Source organism: Hyposmocoma kahamanoa, unplaced genomic scaffold (genome assembly GCF_003589595.1).
Source record: "Hyposmocoma kahamanoa isolate Upper Pololo Valley unplaced genomic scaffold, ASM358959v1 62, whole genome shotgun sequence".
Lineage (NCBI taxonomy): Eukaryota > Metazoa > Arthropoda > Insecta > Lepidoptera > Cosmopterigidae > Hyposmocoma > Hyposmocoma kahamanoa.
Window position 1 is genome coordinate 11,936,547 of NW_020653850.1, and position 22,721 is coordinate 11,959,267.

Sequence of the window (22,721 nt, forward strand, 5' to 3'; positions counted from 1 at the left end):
ATCTCACAAAGGTTCCTAAATGTTTTTTGCTTATAATGTTATGATTTACCATTGTCTTTGTGTGATTGAATAAAGTTATTGTTATTAAAAAAGGCGTGATTTTTTCATAGCATTTATACATATTATTCGAAAAAGCGGGACGACGACTGATGGACCATGGCGGTTACTGAGCGGTACCCGGTAGAAGCGAGACGTCCTCGAGGCAGACCACCTGCTAGACGGTCGGACGATATTGTCGGGGTGGCTGGAAGATTGTGGATAAGATTCGCACAGGACCGATTGAGCTGGCGTGCAAAAGAGGAGGCCTAAACCCACCAGTGGGTGTTAACGGGGTGAGATGACGATGATGATGATTCGAAAGAGACCTGTTATACATATGTAATGTATATACTCTAATGCATATATGCATGTGGGTAAATTTGTAACAGTTTAATTACAAAAGTACTGGTATCCTGATAACTATCACTTATTGGAACCCTTCGGAGTCGAAACCTTAGGGCCTCGTTGGTCGCAAAGTCAGCTATACCTTGTACCAAATAAAATCTGAAAAACAAACAAAAAGGAACAACTAAACAAAAGAATAATGAAATACATCATCGTTGAATATGATGGGTAATAGTTTTAGTAGCAGTAGAGCTGTTTGTGAAAAAGTTCGTCGTGAGAAGTACAGCCACCTTATCTATTTCTGCCGTCAAACAGTAATATGAACTTTACTGCGTTCCGGTTTTAAAGGGTAAGAGTGCTGATGAAATTACAGACACATGTGTGAGGGTGACGGGCGCAGTTTCATTGCCCCTCAGATCTTTGCTATTTAAAACACCGAATGTCACTGGAACTGTCATGGATAGTGGTGTCGCTAACCACCAGGCGCTCGACCTGTTGGTCCTGTCGGTTAATATAAAATAAACTAAGTTTGAGAAGAAATGTCGTGAGTGATCATCAAAAGTATGTATGTTTATTCTAAGTCTGGCTTTTTGTGTACGGGATTTGGTTGTTCTCCTTTAAGATTCACTGGGGTTGGCACCTTGCCCAACGTATTACCAAAACTATGTATAAAATGATGAACGCTGCCAGCATTTGGGGCACCCGGTTTTGAGGACCCAATATCATCCATTTAATTTAGACCTAGCCCTAGTATATACGTAAGTTGTTAATGTATCTTATTAATTTGTGTAATGTATCAAAATATGATACATTACAATTGGAAAATATTGGGAAATATATTTTGTCATTGCCTGTTGCTTTGAATAATGATGATTCTACGTATATTTACTCTTACCATATGCTATAATTTTTAATGGGCGTGTTTAAGTATTAATATCACTACACTAAACATAAGTAACATATCACGTCTAGTTCAGTCAGTCGTCATTATTCAGCTGAATAATGAAAAAATGAAAAAAAAAAAAACCCTGAGGATTAATAAAAATAAAACAAAAATGCTCATGGGTACGGTAAAAACAGTTACTATAACTACTGTTATAACCGTATGTTCTTATGCTTATGTATAAAGTGTGGTAAAATAGTAAAATGTATCTAAAAAATAAATTATGAAATCTTTACAAACAAAACTAGTTTCTTTTATTCTCATTACGATATCTGTCACTTACATGAAAACATTAAATTAACAATCTTCTATTTCAAGCTTATAATACAAGCTACGTGTTGAAAACAACAAAAATATTAAATTATTTGATAAAAAACGGGCGAGAGTTTAACGGTTTTCAAATTTCACATTATACGAGTAGATATATTTTATTACTACAATTCAGATTCTATTATTACAAGTCAGATGTTTAGTATTTCAGCCGGCAACTAATCACATGGACCGCATGAAAAAAAATGTTACCATTGATTACAAAAATTCGCGATACTAAGTTCAAGAACCTTTGTGTTGCAAATGTGTTATTTGCTGGGGGATGTACGATATTTAATATCTTAGTTAGTGGTATCCATCTAGAGTTCAATCACTGTGAGATTTTCTTGCTGTATTATTTTAGCAATGCTCTAGAAAGTTTTCTAAGGCAGCAGATCGTCGTTCCTTCTTCTCTTCAGGGTTGAGAGGCACCTCTATTTTCTCAGAGTTAACCATAGATGGCGCTCGACTAGGGTTTCGTAGTACTGGTTTCTGAGTTTGTGAGAAGTTCAGCGATGCTCTTAATTCTTTTACAAACGCCTCTTTGTGAGATACCTGAAAGTAATATTAAATATAAGTACTTAAAAATATTTTGTAATGCGTTTCCATGAATAGCATTGCATATTATTTATTAATTGTAATCATTATGATATCGAAATTAAGATTACATCAAAATAAAGAATTTGCAATGCGTGACATAATTTAAAAAAAGTAATAAATCATTGTTTGTTTTGGCGATGAAGGACAATGAAAGAAATTTAATGTCGGAGTAGGTTAAAAAATCTTTATGAAGATGGATATATATTGGTGTAACGATGTTCCGTACTAATGGCATACCGCTAAGGGCAGCCCAATGTACTAAGTATTCTCTCCTTGTCTAGCTTTAGAATTCGTAATGTACCTGCTCACGAACAACGATATTCCGCACTTCGTTCATGAATTCACCGGCTGTGATGAGCACACTGATGATGAGCCCCAAGACCGTCAACAGAAACAATCCCACTAGGTTTTCCAATTCCATGTCGCCCTCTATATCGTCTTGAGCGTCTTCTTTACCCTAAAACATTGACTAATTTATATTTTTATGAAAGTTGCAAATTTGAATAACTAAATAGTCCGTAATTGTATAACTCCTAGAAGTTTAAATTCTGACCATTCATGAGTCGGCCATTAGTGAGGTGACCCTTTTTAGGTTGTAGCTGTCATTAAAATGATACTATTTATTGAGAGACGGCTAAAGTAGTCTTTGTTAACTTGAGAGAACAAATAAATAATAGAGAAACTAATAAAGAGAGTTTTTTTTATAAAACCAAGTGACCGACAAACAAGTCATGGACCTGGTAGTAAATGACACGCCTATCAATAACAATTGCAATGCCATTCAGACCTTTAAATAGCAAAATCTTAGGGGCGCTGCGACTACGCCCGTCACCCCGAGACGTAAGTTGACAAGTCCCATGTGCATTTAATTTCACCATAAATAAATAAGAAAGTGTTAAAAAGTATATAAGACTATTCAAATTTGAAACTTTCAGTTTTAAATTTGTTACGTTTTTAAAATATGTCGGTCACATTACTATGAGGTTAAATAATAATCGTAATTCTGTTGCAAACGATGAAATCTAGAAAATATAATTAAGTAACTACTGTATTCAAGGTTGTCAACCACTGACCGCAGAACAATCTTTCGCTCCGTACATTTCATTCCACCATTTATCTGTTATATTGCTTAATATGGTGAGTTCCTTTAATTTCAATATTGCATTGTTTATTATCTTCCGGAAGGGAGAATCTGCAAAAAATGTTTTCTTTAAAATATAGTATCCAAAATTATATTAACGGAATCGATACAATAATAAGTCGACGAACTAAAGTACCCAGACTGGCACAGTCGTGGTCCCTTCAATCTCCCTGCAATCTCTAGAAGCAGCAAAGTCATGTAATGGAGGTCCTGTTAATATGTATACAGGGTGTAATCGTTAAGTGTGTCCAGGCTATTATTCCGTAAATACAAGAGATATCAAAAACCTTTAAACGACATCAATAATAAAAAAAATTAAATTAGATATGTCCAAAATGTTTACATTAAACGCCCTCATACATTTAAAATGACACTGGTAGAGTGGCTTTAATTTCGAACAACTGCTTTGAGTACAAAATTTTATAATTACTTAAAAATAAATATCACTTTCATTTTATTAAATTAAAAGACAGTTTAATTACTTTATTTATAGCAGTTTCGTTATCTGTAAACTTATTGCTCACTCTTAAAGTTGGTCCACTAAAGGCTCTCTACGAATGTCATATTAAATGCATGGGAGCGTTTAACGTTGAACTTTTGGATGTTATGATTAACTTAAACTAAGTATTAATATACTTTCGATGTCAGTTTAAGTTTTTTGATATATCTTATTATTTAAAGAACAATCGCCTAGGCACACTTAGCGATTACACCCTGTATATAATGTACCTTATCTTACTAAAAACTTACTTGCAGGCATAGCAATACCGTAGTCCTTCGAATCCAACAAATCACCAACTTTCTTCAAATTACAATTTCTCTTGAGTTTGTAATCAATATTACTCGATTCCATGAAAAATGCATATTTTCCGTTGCCACTGATTACTCTTTTTTCTCCTTCGTCGTTAGTTTTCACCAATAATGCTGGATTCTTACTCATGACTTCGTATATTGTTTTGTATGTTTTGTCTTTCGAACGCTGAAAAACATTTTTCTTTTTTGAGTAATATAGTCTTGCGAGGTTGTAATTTTTACAATTAACCCTGTGTATCATCTGGTTAAATATTTTAAAAGTCTTTGAGAGAAATTACTTAATACCTACCTTAAAGAACTCTAAAGTAGAACCGCCTTTAATCGCTCCGAAACGAATTTTATTTTGATTAGGTAAATCTTCAACGCCATTGAGGGGTTCGTTTTCTAAAGCAGATGTCATAGAGGCCGACAGCTGAGCGATATACGATTGACACACTATCATAGCGAAGAACCACCACATGCTGCATACCCAGCGACTGCCAAATGCCCTGTGTTTTGACACCGAGGATTATGGAACATAAAAAATAGGTTAAATCAAATTACCTATTCCTTAATACGAGATTGAGAATTTAGATAATATCAGATTGTCTAGTAGAAGTTTGGTTGAAAATTATTACTTAGGTAAAATGTCACATCCTTGTGTCATGATGGAACCCATAGTTAACCAGGCGCAATTTTTGAAATTCCATATGTTCTCTAATTCTTCCGGATCCTTGTCACAGGGTTGCGGGTTTTCCCAGTCTGCTGGCGATATCCTGAGGTTAAACAAAATTGAACATTAAAATATTAATAAGTAAAGTGTTATTTGTCGATTGATCAAAAAAAAAAAAGTTTGGTCAGACAAACGAAAAACTGAGATTTTTGAATACTGGAAGTACAAACTTTGAAGTGAAATCATGTGTTCTGTTGAGTTGTAACTAGTAGATGGATTGTCAATACGTACTTGTAATTATATTACTTGGTTTAAGACAAAAAAGTTAAAGTATCTGTTTGGGATGTAAATAGACCAGGCACTTGCCAGATACTTGTTGTACACAAACTAACTTTTTTATTACTACTGCATATATCGAGTGAATATTAGGCTTAACTTTCAGCGGATAACCTTGACAGTTCGTATGGTTTTTTTTTCCAATTTCCACCGATATCTACTCCACCTATGTTGGTAGGTGGAGTGGATATCGTGGAGTAGATCCTCGGCCCTTTCGAAATTTGACCTTACCTCGTAAATGACCCTGAGGGCTGTCCGTATATTTATATCACTTTCATAACTATTCTGAAAAATGGTTTATTATTTTAAATAAATAAAATTAATACGTAGACTCACCTAGCGCATAGATAAAGAACAACAGAAACAATACAATATGCTGTACCAATATACATCCATACATCAATAGAGTATGGATATAAGAAAGAGAACGTGTCTGGTGACACTTGACGTTCTTGAATGTAGAGAATGCTGATACCTAAAGACATGATAGGTACGGAAAAGTCTACAACGTTTTTTCTCTGCTCTGTTATTGTTAAATCGCACACCGCCAAGTCTGCTTTCTGTCAACAAAAAACAAAATATCGTCATGGTTACACAATTTACGGCAATTATATCGTCTACTTTTCTATTGTTTCTAAATCTTAACGCACAATGCATTTTTGTAATTTGAGACATGATAGATTTTTTAAAGTTTAACTGCAATTCAACCAACCTTATCCAGCAATTGTCCAATTAACCCGTTCCATTTTTTAGTTTTAGTGTCATATTCTCCATAATCTATAGTTTGGTCGTAGATAAATTCATAATCATAGTCTTTTCCTTCTTCTCTCTTCAATATTTGAACAATATTGTCTACGAGATCTACTGAGAAACCCTCGTATTTAGGTCCATCGTAATCTTCAGGACATTCTTTACCATCACAAGTTACTTTAGAAAAGAAAGGTTTGCTCACTTTTGCTATTATCTGTATACAAAGGTGAAAATTGCTAAAAATCTGTATACTAAATATCCATTTTTAATCAATTACGGTTTTTTGAGTCGCGTAGTTTACGTTCGACTGAAATTTGGTTGTATCGCCAGACGAACGTATTTCATTCAGTTGCTTTTATGCGTTTGTACGGGATGTTTGTGTCATATAGTGTAATGGAGCAAGAAACGTTTCTGCTTACGCGCATCCAATACCAAAGTGACCACTTCTCTCACCCTTCCTCCACCCGCACCAGCATGTTTCTCGGTGTGATCGAAATTCAATTGTAATGCGCGTGAGTCGGCAGCTAACTCATTTTCGTCGGCGTGGTGTGGAACAAACCGGTATTGTATATTAAACCGAATGCAGCGTAAATTACGCAACTCAAATAACACAACTCACAACTCACAAAATTACATTCCTCTGGCCTCACCCTTAGTGGTTTAGAATAGCTAGTATAATTAGTAATTTATTGTAAAAGAGCAATTAAAATATTGATATAATGTTTGGAACTGGCTTAAAATACCATTTTTGTTAATCTTTTGTTGTCTAAACATAACTTACTTTAAAAGTGTGCCGATTTATGTCGGCACTGACGATCTCAGTTTCATTTCTGTCATCGATAATTTGTTGTGTGTCTGAATTCCATCGAGCTATGCTCTCAAACACACAGGTCACATCAGGTTCTCCTACCTTTTGCTTCACTTGTTTTTCAGTCACGTATAGAATATAGTTTATTCTTTTTCCATTGTCATCGAATTGCACATTCCCTGTTATACCCATTGTCGTGGTCTGCAAAATCAACACTTGTGTAAACATTAGTTTTTACTGCATGTAACTTTCGTGGGATGTTTAAAAGGATTTGTGTCAAAATATAAGATTGACGGGTTTATAGATCGTTCTTCTTTCCTCTTAAAACCCTAAAAGTAAATTGAAACACATATTCAATATAAATTGCTGCAATGAAATAGGTTGGAAGGTAAGTAGGTAGGAAGGAAACTGGCGTTTGCTACTGTAGACGTTCTTTGAAAACACTTACGTTTAATATTTCGTGCTGAACTAAAGCACCATACTCCCACTTATTTGCATCATTACCACATGCGAATTGAGTTGTGCTTAGAAGACTGGAGTCTGTGTAACCAGCGTCATTTGCCACTTTTATCTCCACGTTTTTAACAGCTTGAACCACGTGGTTTGCTACGTCATCGATAATTAACGACTCCAACTGCGAGATATATTATAATATATTTTTAAAGTAATAAGAGTGTTCCTAACTGAAAATGTACAATTGCATTTTTTGGTTTCTTTAATGGAAATTAGAAAATGAAATACTGCTTTTCTAGTAAACGGGTGTTAGTTTTGCAAATATACTGAAATTGTACTTTTCTGTTTCAGTAAAAAAATCTAGGATTTTTGAATTTAAAAAAGTGACAGCATTTGTTAATAATTTTATTCGTTTTAACCATTGACTTACAATTATATGGACGTCGGGTCCGCGCTAAAAAGTGTCCGCACTTGTAAGGCGCTAAAATCGTATACAGAGCGCGACACTCCGCTTTAGTCTTCATTTGTTCTACTGACAGCGCGATACTGCGATGACATTACAATTTAAATTTCGAATAGGTTGACTTGGGACATTTTTTCGTGGTTTTTGTATTAGACCCGTCGTCCATTTATTTGTAAGTCAATGGTTTTAACCGGGAATTTGTTGACTGGTGGAGATCCTCCTGTAGCTTTCCATTTCCCAACACGCGATGCAAGGCGATTCTGCGGGTCTTGCAGTTCTTCGAACTTCGTCAAACTGAGAAAGGTGACATTGGATCGAACATTCAGCACCCAGTTTTCGTCAGCTACTATACCAGTATCAAGAGACATAAATATGTAGTGCTGGAACACCGAAAGATAGATTGTGGCTAGAATTTAATTAAAGATTGGTAACTATTTTATGTGTAATAGCTATACGGAGATTTTGCTGTAGAAAAGGGCATTGCAGAATTTGTCAGAAAATGCAATAGCTTTTCAGGCACGATGGTCGCGTTAATTAATTTACATACATTCAACTGCCTCCGTGGCCGAACGGTTACCATACCGGACTGCCACGCAGAGGTCCCCGGGTTCGATTCCCGGGCCGGGAGAAATATTTGTATGGCCTACATTTATTTCTCTCGTGAGTTTGGGTGTAATTTGTGGTTGTCTATGTGTGTGTCCATGGCACCCGCGACACAGGGTTTCCCTAGTTGTAGTAGGCTATGTTGAGTGTGTGCGTTATTATTATTAAAAAAAAATAAAAAAAATATTATTCAAGTAGTTTTGAGAATTAATAAAAGTACTTTAAATCGGACCACTTATAACAATGGTAGCTGCAATTATTAAGAATATCGCAGAAAAATAACCTGATAATGGTTGAGCATATCAAGTTCGCCAGCAATTTCTATGTACTTCTTGATTCGATCTACGTGGCAATCCAAGAGAAAGCGGCTCTGTTGATAGGCTAAGAGATCCTTTAAAACCTGGAAATGTATTTTAAAGATAATATGAAAATTTGTTTCTTACACTTTGAAAAAGTTTTTTTTTTATTTTGCTTTTATAAATTATCGCAAAGTTAGTTACATTGTAGTTATCACCATCAGGATCCAGCTTCCTAACGACAACAGGGAACTCAGTCGTCATTAGAGCGAGTATCTTTTGAATACGTAACAACCCTGAAATTGAGACAAAAAAGTTAAAAATGAAAAAAAAAAACCAAAACAGTCAATTACGTATGCTATAAAGTATTTCCATCGTAATTTAAACACATGCACATAAATTTAAATAAAAATATGCCATCATAATATTAATGGTAATTTTGAATCAAATAAGATTATTCTCCCTGTATGATTTCAATGTCATAACATAAATTGTATGTGAATACAATACAGGATAATGCAAAAAAATCTAAGTTATGTGTCAATTGTGTATCTTAATTAAATAAAATTTACCAAACTCATCTTCATAAAGAACAGCAAAGCTCTCCCACCGGTAATACTTCAAAAGGTTTGCAAACGCTATAGAAATTTCATCAGAATCGGGAAAGAAATTTATCGTTATCTTTTTAAACTTTGGCATTTCATCTTCCACTTCACTTTCTTCAGTTTTTTCTTCTTCTTCTCCCGGTTCTTCTCCTTCAAGAGTATCTTCAGGGTCTGTTTTTTCAATTTCTTCTTGCGCAGGCTGTGTGATGAGTTCTAAGTCAGGGTCGTAAGGCTGCCAAGCTGCCTGAATATGCGGGATCTCAACTAAGGCGCATTGGTCACGAACTGCACCGTCGGCTATTTCATCTTGTGGTCCAAATATCGCTACAGGCTGTACGCCTTTTTTATTACATACTAAAAGAAATAAAAGTATTACAAATTCCTAAACATAGTCAATAGCTTATGTAAATAACAAAACTAAGCAAATCATTGTTAGGGTATAATCCTTAAACAATAATTGATATTCTCGAATTAGTTACGGAAAATAAGTAATTATACTTGTAAAAGTTTATAATAGAGTAATTTAAATAAACTAACGTGCTCTCCAAGCCGAATAACTATCAGCCCTTATTGGTTCAATGATAACAGCTTGTAATCTTCGATTCTGGTACGTAGCAGAAATCGAACTCTCGTTGAATGCATTACGTTGAATGGTCGAAGACTTCGTGAAAATACCGGCTGGAAAAAATACGAATATATTCGGTGATTATATTTAATGAGGTATTACAGCATTAAAAAGTGAAAGTTGGAAGGCGTAGTACGTTTTAGAAACCAAGATTAAAAGACGTTAATTTTAAGGTTATTTTTCGATAAATATTTACGGTTTCAAGCTCATGATTGATTAAATAACACTATGATGAAAATACTGTATTCGGATTTCATTTGAAATGCATAATCAAAATAAGATTTAACCAAAATTTGTTGCAAAGAAATGTATTGTATTGATATATATATTATATATCAATACAAAGATATATTGACTCTATTACCGTTTTGGAAAAAGTGCATCTGCATGGACCATTCAAATAAGAAAATAGTATTTATCTTCTATTTCCAGAGGATAATATAATAAGGAAAATAGAAGTAAAAAGACAATAAATTACTTACAGTATTTCACTTACCTATGTGATAATCTTCATGTGCTGAAATATATGTGGTCAAGAACGCAGGGACACTAAATTGTATCCATAATGAAAATATAAACACAATCATCCACATTTTTATATTAAATACTTTTTCAAGTTTTACAAGTACTTTACAAGTTTATTGCATTATTTTCGCCTTAATGATTATGACTGGCGCACTCTCACTCCGAACTGTGAAACGTTTGGTTCGTCGTTCACCCAAACTAAATTAACGCTTATAGTCTTAGTGACTATTTTAGAAGCGGCGTTCGCATTTTAGTATTTATTGGACGCTGTGGTAAAATCCGTTCTATTTTTAATACTTACAGTCTATTCAAGTGAAGTCTAAGTAGTAAACAAGTATATAGGAAACAAATTTTCGCGTATTTACAGTTGCGGCATTTTTCAATTGAATTACATGTGTACTTCAACGTTCATCATGAAGTAACTCTGACTTCAACTATTATACTGTCATATATAATATGATATACAGAGCACCACGATTCATGAATCATTTCGTTCCACAAATTTCTTTAAATAATGAAATATAAATTCCCAATTTATGAGCCAAAGCGAGGACACTCATTTCCATAGCACGTGTAACGCGACGTGACCTAAAATTGTTTTCCAAAAATACTCCGGTTCAGACGAGACGCGGCAGTCTGATCACAACGTCAACATTTCGGTTAAACCAATAGAATTGGTCGATTTTGCTTTAAGACACTTACCAATAGTGAATAAAACTAAATTCTACTTTTGCTGTCAACTTAGTTATGTGAAATTAAAGATATGAAGTGCTTAAAGTTTTCAAGCCTAACGTCATAACGTTATTGGAATCTTAGGTGACAATTAGTTACTAAAGTTTAATTAAAGGATTCACCATCATGGCGATTGTAAAAATAAGTCTAATTATTGTAATTTGCTTTGGCTTTGCAACTGTGGATAGTACGGTTATTACAAGTTTTCCCGTGGGTGCGTACCATTCCTGTTCTTGTATTCTTTATATTTTGTTTGTTTGCAGGTATAATTATGTAGTTGGCAAAATATTACATACCTAACTGATTGTATTTCATGAACATCAAGTTATTCACTAACCCAAGAAACGAAGCTTCTTATTTTTATTAAAATTTCTGTGAACTTTGCCAAATTTTATAAGTGCGCGTGTTTAAAATAAAAAGTTTTTTAAAGTAAATAATGCTATGTTTTTGGATTTACAGTTGGAATTTTCACTGACGAGAATTTATTAAGCTCCAGAAATGCCTTTGAAGTGATAAAGAAAAGAGCCGATTCATATCACGGAGAAGCTCTCCATCCCGAAACTAGAGATAGCTATTCCATCTCAATGGAAGGTAATACACATTTTACAATATACGATAGAATCGCATTAAAAAAATGCATTCAAATAAAAAAATAATGCGCTAAAGATTAATACGCAAATACGCTTTTTTTAGTTTATCAAACTTTTAAATATTCTAAATTCTACTCTTGGTGCAATAAGGCCACATGTGATCATACGTCAAAAGTGCTTTTGTCACATGAAAATTATAAAAATGGTACGAATGATACAAGAAACAAATTAATTGAAATTTTATAATGTCCACTTGCACTAAACTTACACTAAACTTGTCTAATGTTTAATTGATAAGGCACTAAGACAAGGTATTAAGAGTGTCTTTTGTATTGTAAGCGTTGGTTTAAGACGTACTTAACTTTAGTGCAAGTTTAGTGCTTAAATGAAGCATAAAAAAGTTATGAACGAATTTCGTTCGTAGAATCTTTAAAGCTCTAAACACATAGAGAGCGGGTGCGGGTCGGGTGCAGGTCGGTTCGGGACCGAGGGGCGGGTGTAATTCTATGTATTTGTATGAACGATAACACAGCGAGCGCGGGCGCGTGCGCCATATAAATACATGGAATTAGACCCGCTGCGGTCCCGAACCATCCCGCGCACCCGCTCCCTGTGTGTTTCACGCTTAAACCTCTGCCTTGAAAAGTTATAATTTGCAGATGTAGCCTTATCTTATCTACCAAGGGTGCGAAATTTTTTAATAAGGTAACGTTTATATATCTATCTAAAGTTCAAAAGTGTCTAAGTATAAAAATTATCTTTATTTTTTACTTTATTTTTTTCATATTTTGTTTCTCTCTTACAATTTTTGATTTTTTCTTAGTAATGTCATAAGATAGTGTGTATTATTACCAAGGGCGAGGGCCTGGTGACTTGTAATATACGTGTTAAGCCTTTAACAAGCACCATAATTGATAATTAATATGAAGATGAATGAATATAAATAATAGTAAATATAAATAATAATATATACGTAATAATAATATATATAATATAAAAAATAATAATATGAATATATGAAGCATGATAATTAGAAGAAATATTTTAATAAATTAAGTCATCTCTCAATAGGCATTAGATACACTATATAAGATAAAAAAAAAACTTCCATTTATTAATACATTAATTGGTTTAAATTTTTAGTATGCCAACATTCGATTGAGGTAAAAGGTATTTCAGCTGTTATCGACGCTCGACCGACCAATGGAATTTGTGACAATGTGTGTATGCTCTGCAATAAAGTTGGAGTAAGTGCTATTTCCAAATCTTTTTAACCGACGAAAAATGGAGGAAATTCTCAATTCGACTGTATGTTTTTTTTATGTATGGTTACGCGATAACTCGTAACTAATTTGTGAACCGATTTTGATGATTCTTTTTTTGTTGGAAAGAGGGTACCTCTTTAGTGGCTCCATTTAAATTTGAAGAAAATATTCCACCTCTAAGGGTGGCAAACTAGGGAATTAATCCGGTTTCGCGTACGGGAAGTACGCGAAACAGGATTAATTCCCTAGTAATCGATTTCAATAAAACTTGACAAATAAATGTAATTTCACGAACTTTTGAGGTCGGCTTTTTTATTATATAGACTTTGCTGCTCATTTTTTGAGAAACAACTTTATACGTATAATAAAAAATAAATATAAAACATTCACATTTACGATGCCAATGTTCTAATTTATGCTGCACATATTTACACTTAATTTAGGATATTCTTTCAAAATACGCTAAAATTAACCGCTGGGTTATACATAACACTTTTATACTTAAATCGCGCAAATTATGACACTGAATAATAAATTTAATAATACCAGCAAGTAAGGACTCACTTCTATCTTTGTTAATTTTTTTTTAAACTCCTTTTAGGTACCCCACTTGACTTTAGGATGGCAATCAATAGAAGACAAGGCTAATTATCCATTTACATTTTCCTATTATCCCGATTCAGAGTTATTGTCGAAAGCTTATGCTACACTTATAAGAGACGTTCTCAAATGGGATAAATTCGCTTTTCTTTATGAAGATGAAGGCAGTAAGTTGAGTTATTTATTATAGTGTAGATAATAGTACATTATTACAGAGGCCAGGAAGTAAGGGGTTGCTGGAGGAGTATGAGTTACAAGGACGAGCGACAGCAAGGCCTTGTGTTAATACGTGTCAAGTAATCGCCGTTCCCGCCGAGGCATGTATAGAATTTTTCTCAAACAAGTGAGGAAATAATAAACAACTAAAGAGAGGAAGATGTATATTAGATAGTGAAAAAATATTCATTAATGTTACAAGTAATATTTCATGTGTTAGGACAATTGCTAAAAGAAAATGTTATTGTTTTTCCAGACACATTAATAGTAGTCTGCTGAACGTCTGATGATGTGTTTGAACGTGTATCTATTACTGTATTTTCGGTATCGCTCTTCTCACTAGCACTAATTTTCGCAACCAAAATGCGAAAAAACAAAAGAATACTAACACACTTTGTTGTTGTGTTACCGTCATTTTCTTTAGGTTTGAGGTATTTTTAATTGTCGCAATAATTATGAATACTGGGCAGTTGGCTGTATGAGTTTTTGTTTAGCCTGTTTATATAGTTCATTATAAGTAGGTAGATTCAAAAGTTTAGAGAAGAGGACAGTAATGGATTTTCATATTTTGCGGGCTTTGACCGGGAAGAAGTCGCATGGTCCATAAATGACAAACTTTTCGTGTTCGTTTTTTGAAAGTAATGCAAACATTCCCTAGCATGTTTGAGAGAAATATAATGTTTTTTTTGTAATATCAAATGACGGGACGAACAAGTTGTGGGCCTGGTAGTAAGCGACACGCCTGTCCATTAAATTTGCAGTGCCACTCAAAGCTTTAAAACGCAAAGATCGGAGGTGCACTGCCACTATGTCCGTCACCCTGAGACATAAGCTGACAAGTCCCATGTACCTGTAATTTCACGAGCACCCTTACCCTTCAAAATTGAAACTCAGTAAAACTCACATTATTAATAGGTAGTAACGTGGCAGTATTTCCTTGTTCGAACACTTTCACAAGGTGCTCTACTCCTACTCAATGTTTGTTATTAAATGTATTTATAGAATAGTCGAAAAGGCGATACAAGTCGTATTGGATACCTACAACAAGTCGTCGAAGATAGGTAAAACGTTTTGTAATAAGGTCCTAACACGCAAATGGAATAAGCATTAGATGATCGATATCGAACGATGTAGAAGCCGATCGTAGTGACTATGTCTGTGCATTCAGCACTAATATTATTTAATCGATTCTCCCATTGCTAACGAAATGAGAGTGTCTTTAATTGTTGTACTTAAAAAAGTATATTCATGTGTGCGTAGTAATGTAGTACTTACCTATACACTTACAGGTTTTATCCGTCTTCAACAAGTGATTCATTTATGGCCATTTGAGAAAGAGCCTATATTGTTCAGGAAACTTATACCCAAAGGAGACAACAGGGAAACGTTTAAATATATTTTCAAAGTAGCAAAATTTAGTAACCACATTATTGACTGCAAGGTAGAAAATATTGTCGGTTATATGAACGAAGTTGTGCAGATTGAAAATTCGACACAATATTCAGTAAGAATATGTATAATATATTTTTAAAACTTACTTTACACTTTACTGTACATATCGTCGGTGTTTTGTAGAAGAGCGTAAGCAACATTTCATAGATTGTTCAGAGGAGCATGTTTTAAGTTTTAAAATAGTTGTTTTTAAATATTTACGTCCTGTTATAAAATTATACTTTGGTTTTAATTAAGTTTAAGTCTTTGAAATTGAATTTTAAAACGGGGCGTAAATATTTCAAAACAGTCAGTAAATGTCGTTACTCTTTCTACAAAACATTGTCGATATACAATATATGTGTATATCCTATATTATGCTGTGCTCTTAGTTTAAAGCCACTATAAAACAAGAAGTCGAAGAATTACGTAAAAAATATTAAAAGATCGTTTGATGAATCTTTTTTGGTATTTTATTTTTCTTACATCAAAACCATTAGATAGATTAATTAGCCAATTACTATTTTTTCAGAGCTTCATATTTACATCGTTGGAAGCATACACGTTGGATTTTAGACAAATGCCCAATAATCTTAGAGCGAATTTATCAACATTCAGCATTATGTCACAAGAGGAGAAAATAACATGGAGCGACTATGGCGTAGACGCTGCAGATGGTGAAAAGGTGATACGCTTTTAACTTCTTGAAACTATCATTGAGAAGTGGATGCCGATAAGCAATAATGTGTGAACCAAGAAGATCATAGTTTCGCGAAAATAGCGCCTAAAGATTTTAATTTTGTTTTTGATAGTTTATTCTATAATTTTTTTATAAAATGTAAACTTTTGCTGTTGTACTTGTTATTGTTGTCGCTATTGTTGCTGGGGAATATAGAAATAAATCACAACAATTTATTATTCCGCAGGTGACAACAGCAAAAGTTTTCATTTTTAACCGACTTCAAAAGAAGAGAAAGTTCTTAATTCGACAAATTTTTTTCGTTACGCGATGTCTCCGGCATTGTGAAAAGATTTTGATCATTCTTTTTTTGTTGAAAAGACCGTACCTCAGTGTGGTTCCATTTCAATTTGAAGAAAGTATTCCACCTCTAAGAGTGGCAAACTAGGTGAATGACTTTTGAGGTCGGTTTTTTAGTACTCTGTCCTGAGATTATATAAGTAAATTTTAGAATAAACTATCAAAAACAACGGTCATAAACAACGAATCTTTAGGTGCTATTTTCGCAAAACTATGACCATGTTGGTTGACACGTCTTGTGCTTTCTAAGATTGTTTTACCACAATACTACTGTAGAAACCTTCAAAGTTATTAAAGAGATAACTTGACAATGGCGAAATTGAAAAAGGGCGAGGAAAGAAAAATCTGTAGAGAACATCGTGTTACAATTTATTTACGAGTCTATAAACATAGGCTATATGTATATACTGCCTCCGGGGTCGAACGGTTGCCATGCTGGTCTACCACGCAGAGGTTCCGGGTTGGATTCCTATGCCGGGAAATATTTGTATGGCCTACATTTATTTCTCTTGTGAGTTTTGGGTGTAATTTGTGGTTGTCTATGTGTGTGTCCATGTCCCTTGCGATACAGTGTTTCCCTAGTGTAGGGCTATGAGTGTGTAAAAAATAAAAATTGTGCATTTAACACATGCACTTTGGTGACCTTAAAACTCTTTGACTATGTGTGTATTATCCTGATATAAAACAAACAATTTTGTTCCATCCATAGAACAAGATATTTTAATTTTGTCATTTGCAATGGTATCCTAATCATGTCGCTGGCAATCACATAACATACATACACCTAATAAGTATAATCCGTTAGTTATGTGGTGACAACTCGAGGAAAGTATAATGAAGGGAACCGTGTTGAAAGTAATGAATTGTTAGCCGAGATTGAGTTTTCAATCTACGACACTACTGCTGATTGTACATTTAATGATGACAGATGGAAACAGCTTTGGCTGCTGATGCGCTAATTCATATAGAAAAAGCGATCAGGAGTATACCGGTCAACCACTCAGAAGACTTGGAAGGTGGATTACCGCCTAATATTTGCAGACAGCCTGATGACGTATATGAGACCTGGGAAATTGGCAAACAATTTCAAGAAACCCTTTTGACGGTACGTCTTCATTTGAAGTAATTATCTACATAATTATTACAAAAAATATTATGATTCATGTGAGGCGGAGTACTACCACAGTCGCCTTAAAATAATGCTTGAATCACCGACTTCCAATTTATAAGTGTCTGCAGATTCAAATTGAAGATTGCTTGTATATATTTCAGACTTCAGCAAAAGGGTTTACCGGCGATATTCAATTTGATGCCGAAGGCAAGAGAACGAATTTGAAATTGTATTACTTCAAACGTACTATTAGCGGACAATTCACATATAGTGGTTACTGGGAGTCTTACAAAGATAACATCACGCTGGATGACAGTGTACCAAAACCCGTCATTCCCACGTCTACTACAGGAGTGCAAATTATAAAGGTATCTCAATATTTTGATTATATTACGACATGTAATTGAAAGTTAATAACAATAATTTAATTAAAACAATGCGCTAAAATAAACGCACACAATAACGCACACACTCAACATAGCCCCGCACTAGGGAAACCCTGTGTCGCGGGTGCCATGGACACACACATAGACAACCACAAATTACACCCAAACTCACGGGAGAAATAAATGTAGGCCATACAAACATTTCTCCCGGCCCGGGAATCGAACCTGGGACCTCTGCGTGGCAGTCCGGCATGGTAACCGTTCGGCCACGGAGGCAGGCGAACAGAAGAAATATAACAAAATATATTTATAGTATCGTTATATGCAAGGGGGTCAACTTAATAATTTTATGAAGACAACATAATATGCCTTTATTTATAATCAAAATTATTACTCTAATTAGGTAAACAAGGTTCGAGGCAAATTAAAAGCAATAAACAATTTTTCAGATTGGATCTAAAAACCAATTACCATATCTCGAAAGAAAAACTGATGAAAGTGGAACGGTAGATCGTGGCTATGCAGTAGACCTTATTAACGCTATTTTTGAAAATATACACAAAGAACAAGGCATTGAACTGAAAGCAGAATTTGTTGTTTATGAAGCGATCGGCGATCGCATCGAGGGAACAAAACGATGGAGCCATATTATGGGAGCGTTGATTGATCATGTAAGTTTAGAAAAATGCATTTTACAGGTTCACGAATTTGGACTGAATATGATGTATTTTTTTTTTATAAAAAATAAGCGCGAATTTGACCTCCATCTCACCTGATGTAAAGTGATGATGAGGTCGACAATGTAGCATGCACACCTAATGTAATTAAACTTAAATAAAAATAAAAAGAAATTAAGTAATGCCTAGTCACTCTCGCCGTGAAAAAGTCCAAGTTATAGCGTTTGGAGGAAAAAGTCCAAGTTATAGCGCAAGGAATAAGTTCGCAGGTAGGGAATTCCACTCTCTAGCCGCTCGCCATATAAATGTGGAAGCGGAATGTATGTACTAAGTAAGACTTATTTAAGAATAATAAATAAATTAATATGGAATGAGTCTTTTTAATAGAGGCACAAAAGCATTAGTTTCGTATTCACACAAATTATTTGTTTCAGCAAATTGAAATGGCAATTTGTGATCTAGGCATTACATCAGATCGCCTCAGTGTCGTGGACTTTTCAACGCCGTTCATGACTACTGGAATTGGTATGCTTTTCAAAGAGCGAGAACAAGAAGAGCCGAATAAATTTTCTTTTTTGGAGCCATTGTCTTTAGAAGTATGGTTGTACATGGGTACTACGTACATTGTTGTATCCTTTATTTTGTTTATCTGTGCAAGGTATGTTTGGACAACATGGGTTTAAGAACACGTTTTATTATACATTCTTGTTCAATAACACAATTTTTACGCGGCCTTTTTTATTCATCATCTATTATTTTTTAGATTTGATATTTATTGAAAAATATTGGTATTTTAAACTGATATAATGGATGAAGTAGGTGCAAAATGCTGACGGAAGTATTGAAAAGCCAAGTACTGGAAGTTAAGTTACCTAGTGGCACTGTTTGTCTCAGCGAATTTTGTACACAATTATATTTAAAAAAATACTGGACCGATTGGAAGATCGAGGCAGTTAGAAAGCAGGCAATATTTTAGATACCCTGCCGCCGAACCCTAATTTTTTTCTATTTAATCTGGCCCTAATCCTAGTTATTTAAACTTATGATTGTCCTGATGTAATAGTGAATGATCCGTCTATATGTGCGCTAATGCAGTAGAAATCTATTTTATCTGAAACTAATTTCAGAATGAGTCAAGATGATTGGGTTAATCCTCATCCGTGTAACCAAAACCCCGAACATTTGGAAAATATTTGGAGCTTGTACAACTGCACATGGCTTACCATGGGTGCTATTATGACCCAAGGTTGTGATATTTTGCCGAGGTAAGTATGAAATTAATCGAAATATTTGTACTAGATATCCACGTCCAGAGTGGAATAAAAAATAATTTTATATTTTCAGTTTTTCTGGTTTTTTATTAACTATTTAGAATGTACGAGTTTGAACATTACCTAGTCCCATGCCTTGACACGTGTCATTGAATAAAATAAATTGAAGATGAAAATTCTATATTTTCAGAGGATTTGGGTCTCGCTGGATAGCAGGCATGTGGTGGTTTTTTTCTCTCATCGTAACTTCATCGTACACGGCTAATATGTCCGCTTTCCTCAGTAATAATCGTCGTAGCAATGATATCCGCGATGCTAAGATGCTTGCCGAACAAAATAAAGTCAGCTATGGTGCTGCACGCAACTCTTCTACTTATAAGTTTTTTCAGGTAAGTATGTGTATAAATACTTTCTTATTTTATTTATGTTAAGTGAGATCTTGCATCTCGTGAAATGTCTCTTTTAATTTCCAAACAGTCTTTCTTTCGTTATTTTATAATTAAATTATTTATCATATCTAAAAATCAATCTGGATTGTATTTTTAGAATTCCAACGATACGCTATATCAAAAGCTTTGGACTACCATGATATCGACAAGGCCGTCAGTATTTACTAAGAACAATGACGAGGGTAAAGACCGCGTACTCAGAAGCAAAGGGAATTATGCCTTTTTCATGGAATCTACCGCGATTAGATATTATGCTGAACGAGAATGTCAGCTCAAAATGGTTGGACACCAGCTAGATGCTAAAGAATATGGAATTGCTATGCCTAAAAGTAAGTTTCAATTTAAATTTCAGTTGAATTAAATAAACGCATAAATCAATCAAGTGGTGTCAGGCTGCTCTCCCAATTCGTCACGGTGGATTGGGAGTACGTCAGTGTCAAGAGATCGGTGTGTTAGTGTTCTTGGCCTCGGCTCATGGGTCTTTGGGACTAGTCACTCGTATCTTATGCGCTAATGGTGACATACCCGGATACCTTTTGTTGCTGAGGCCCTTACCAGGTGGGCCATTATTTGTCCGGGTGATAATGTCGTCGTCCAGAGGGGATGGGACGTCATTTTGTGTGGAAAGGTTAGTTCATTATTGTTGGACGAGGCATTGGATGTTAACACGGCGCGTCTAACTAACTAACTAAGCCTGAATCAGGAGTGTGGTTGCAGGCATTGCCTTCTCTCCATTTAGGCACTCTGCTAGATAATAATAATAATAATAAACCATTTATTTCAGGCCATAGCCCATAAGATAATGGTGTTAGTTACAAAAGAAAACCTTAGAAGTATGTTAGTATGATTACATTGAATTCTGAGATATGAACAGAAAATTTAAATATTAAAATTTGGAAAATGCACAATTATTACTTAATTTGACCAATTGTAATGTTTACCCAAAACTTTAAAATTGTAATAATAATAATGATTCGTTGGGTATTGCCGTTGCTTTACGGTTGGGATGTAAGGTTTGTGAACCGCATCACTGCATTTGTGGGGTCATGGTTGAGGAAAACGGCCACCACAGTCTTAGTTTACACTCAGACTTAGGTTTTCAAGACATCATGCAATAAATGGTAATAAATGATGTAGTTCACCGGGCTTTGGTATTGCCTAACGTGTTTTGTGTCTTGGAGCCTCCGGAGCTGTGCCGTACACATGGTTAGAGACCTGACGGCCTTACACTGGTTCCATGGCAGTAGGACTGGTGCCTTTTGTGAGACGCTACGTGTGTCATTTGCACCGTCCCACCTGAGTCACACCACCAGATCTGCCGAGTATGCGGTCAGCTGCAGAGTATGCGGCAAAATTAAAACATGCCAAGTACAGTGCCTTGGAATCGATGTACGTTTTATGTGTCAATTGCAGTGGAGACTGCGGGGACTTGGGGTGTGGAGGCCAAAGAATTCATCAGGGTGTTGGTTCGTCGGCTTAGAGAAAGAGGCTAAGATCCACGCTCTGGATCTTGCTTGGTGCAACAAATTTCGTTGGCTATTCAGCGCAGTAATGCTGCTAGTGTTGTGGGGACGTTTGAACCAGCTAAGATTCAGAGCGGTCCTGTTTCATTGTACTAGTTGGATAAAAATGGCCAAGTCTGGCGAATTGCTTGTTAATTTTTATGTGACGAAGCCTGTTGCTGATTTATATTTGTGTCTTCCTGACGAAGCCTACATCGCGGATTGACATAATTATGTAACTAATATAGTTTTTAAATTTAAGTTATTGAGTTGAGTTGAGTTATTGACTGACTTTAATATTTTACTTTAGATTTTCAGTATAAAGGTCTAGTTGACGTAGCAATATTGCATCTTCAAGAAGCAGGAGACTTAACTACTTTAGAAAATACATGGTGGGTGGAAAATGATAACGAAGAGCATTGTAAGGTAATAACAAATTTATATTTCTTCGATTTAAGTATAAAAGTTTTGTCATCCAGCAGTTAAGTTTTTAACGTGTTTTTGTAGAATATACTAAATTATGTGTAAATATATGTAGTATAAATTAAAACATTGGTATCGTAAAAGTGAATATTTTATATTAATTATTTTTTAACAGGAGAAAAGAGAGCAATTAAATAACCAAGGCGGAGACGATGGGTCACTCCAAATGGAAAATATTAGTGGAATATTTTTGGTACTCGGCGCGGGTACGATTCTGGGACTCATTGTGGCTATTATAGATTTTATGATGCATGCTCATGAAATTTGTGTAAAAGAGAAGGTGTGTAAAAATTTGTTTCTCAAAAACTGAGCAGCAAAGGCTATGTAATAAAAAAACCGACCTCAAAAGTTCGTGGAACTACATCTATTTGTCAAGTTTTATTGAAATCGGTTACCGGGAAGTGCGCGAAACCGGGTTCATACCCTAGTTTGCTACCCTTAGAGGTGGAATATTTTCTTCAAATTTAAATGGGACCAATACTGATGTATCCTCTTTCCAACAAAAAAGAAAAGAAAAGAAATTTTTATTTACATCATCATAAAAAAAGAGTTATTACGTAACATAAGTACATACAAAAAAAAACGCAGTCGAATTGAGAACCTCCTCCTTTTTTTTGAAGTCGGTTGAATACGTAAACAGAGTGATTAAAGAAACAACTCCTG

General features: G+C 34.8%; 2 protein-coding genes across 2 annotated transcripts; one reads left to right on the top strand and one right to left on the bottom strand.

The window, feature by feature from the left end:
• Nucleotides 1-1,518: 1,518 nt before the first annotated feature.
• On the bottom strand, nucleotides 1,519-10,543 carry LOC113229576 (glutamate receptor ionotropic, kainate 2-like). Its single transcript, XM_026463228.1, has 16 exons — nucleotides 10,278-10,543; nucleotides 9,694-9,834; nucleotides 9,124-9,510; nucleotides 8,756-8,847; nucleotides 8,539-8,655; nucleotides 7,844-8,032; nucleotides 7,185-7,370; nucleotides 6,710-6,937; nucleotides 5,891-6,142; nucleotides 5,515-5,738; nucleotides 4,808-4,945; nucleotides 4,480-4,678; nucleotides 4,128-4,356; nucleotides 3,310-3,428; nucleotides 2,538-2,693; nucleotides 1,519-2,191 (listed from the first exon to the last, which is right to left on the bottom strand). The coding sequence occupies exons 1-16, from the start codon at nucleotides 10,372-10,374 to the stop codon at nucleotides 1,997-1,999; spliced, it is 2,949 nt and encodes a 982-aa protein (XP_026319013.1). The 5' UTR covers nucleotides 10,375-10,543; the 3' UTR covers nucleotides 1,519-1,996.
• Nucleotides 10,544-11,016: 473 nt separating this feature from the next.
• LOC113229602 (glutamate receptor ionotropic, kainate 2-like) lies at nucleotides 11,017-22,501 on the top strand. Its single transcript, XM_026463260.1, has 15 exons — nucleotides 11,017-11,252; nucleotides 11,498-11,629; nucleotides 12,772-12,875; nucleotides 13,495-13,660; nucleotides 14,999-15,213; nucleotides 15,673-15,825; nucleotides 17,108-17,284; nucleotides 17,452-17,658; nucleotides 18,126-18,347; nucleotides 18,788-19,011; nucleotides 19,481-19,618; nucleotides 19,815-20,013; nucleotides 20,171-20,402; nucleotides 21,886-22,001; nucleotides 22,174-22,501. Exons 1-15 carry the CDS (start codon nucleotides 11,165-11,167, stop codon nucleotides 22,366-22,368), a joined length of 2,568 nt encoding a protein of 855 aa, XP_026319045.1. The 5' UTR covers nucleotides 11,017-11,164; the 3' UTR covers nucleotides 22,369-22,501.
• The last annotated feature ends 220 nt before the right edge of the window (nucleotides 22,502-22,721 follow it).

What these genes read in the sequence shown, in the direction of transcription:
- LOC113229602 (XM_026463260.1), top strand. Translation starts at nt 11,165, where the DNA reads ATGGCGATTGTAAAAATAAGTCTAATTATTGTAATTTGCTTTGGCTTT. An exon ending in TATTACAAGTTTTCCCGTGG is followed by an intron (nt 11,253 to 11,497) that starts GTGCGTACCATT and finishes TTGGATTTACAG; the next exon opens with TTGGAATTTTCACTGACGAG. An exon ending in ATTTTGTTTATCTGTGCAAG is followed by an intron (nt 19,012 to 19,480) that starts GTATGTTTGGAC and finishes AACTAATTTCAG; the next exon opens with AATGAGTCAAGATGATTGGG.
- LOC113229576 (XM_026463228.1), bottom strand. Translation starts at nt 10,374, where the DNA reads ATGTGGATGATTGTGTTTATATTTTCATTATGGATACAATTTAGTGTC. An exon ending in TTGGACAATTGCTGGATAAG is followed by an intron (nt 5,739 to 5,890) that starts GTTGGTTGAATT and finishes TTTTGTTGACAG; the next exon opens with AAAGCAGACTTGGCGGTGTG. An exon ending in ATATCGTTGTTCGTGAGCAG is followed by an intron (nt 2,192 to 2,537) that starts GTACATTACGAA and finishes TATTACTTTCAG; the next exon opens with GTATCTCACAAAGAGGCGTT.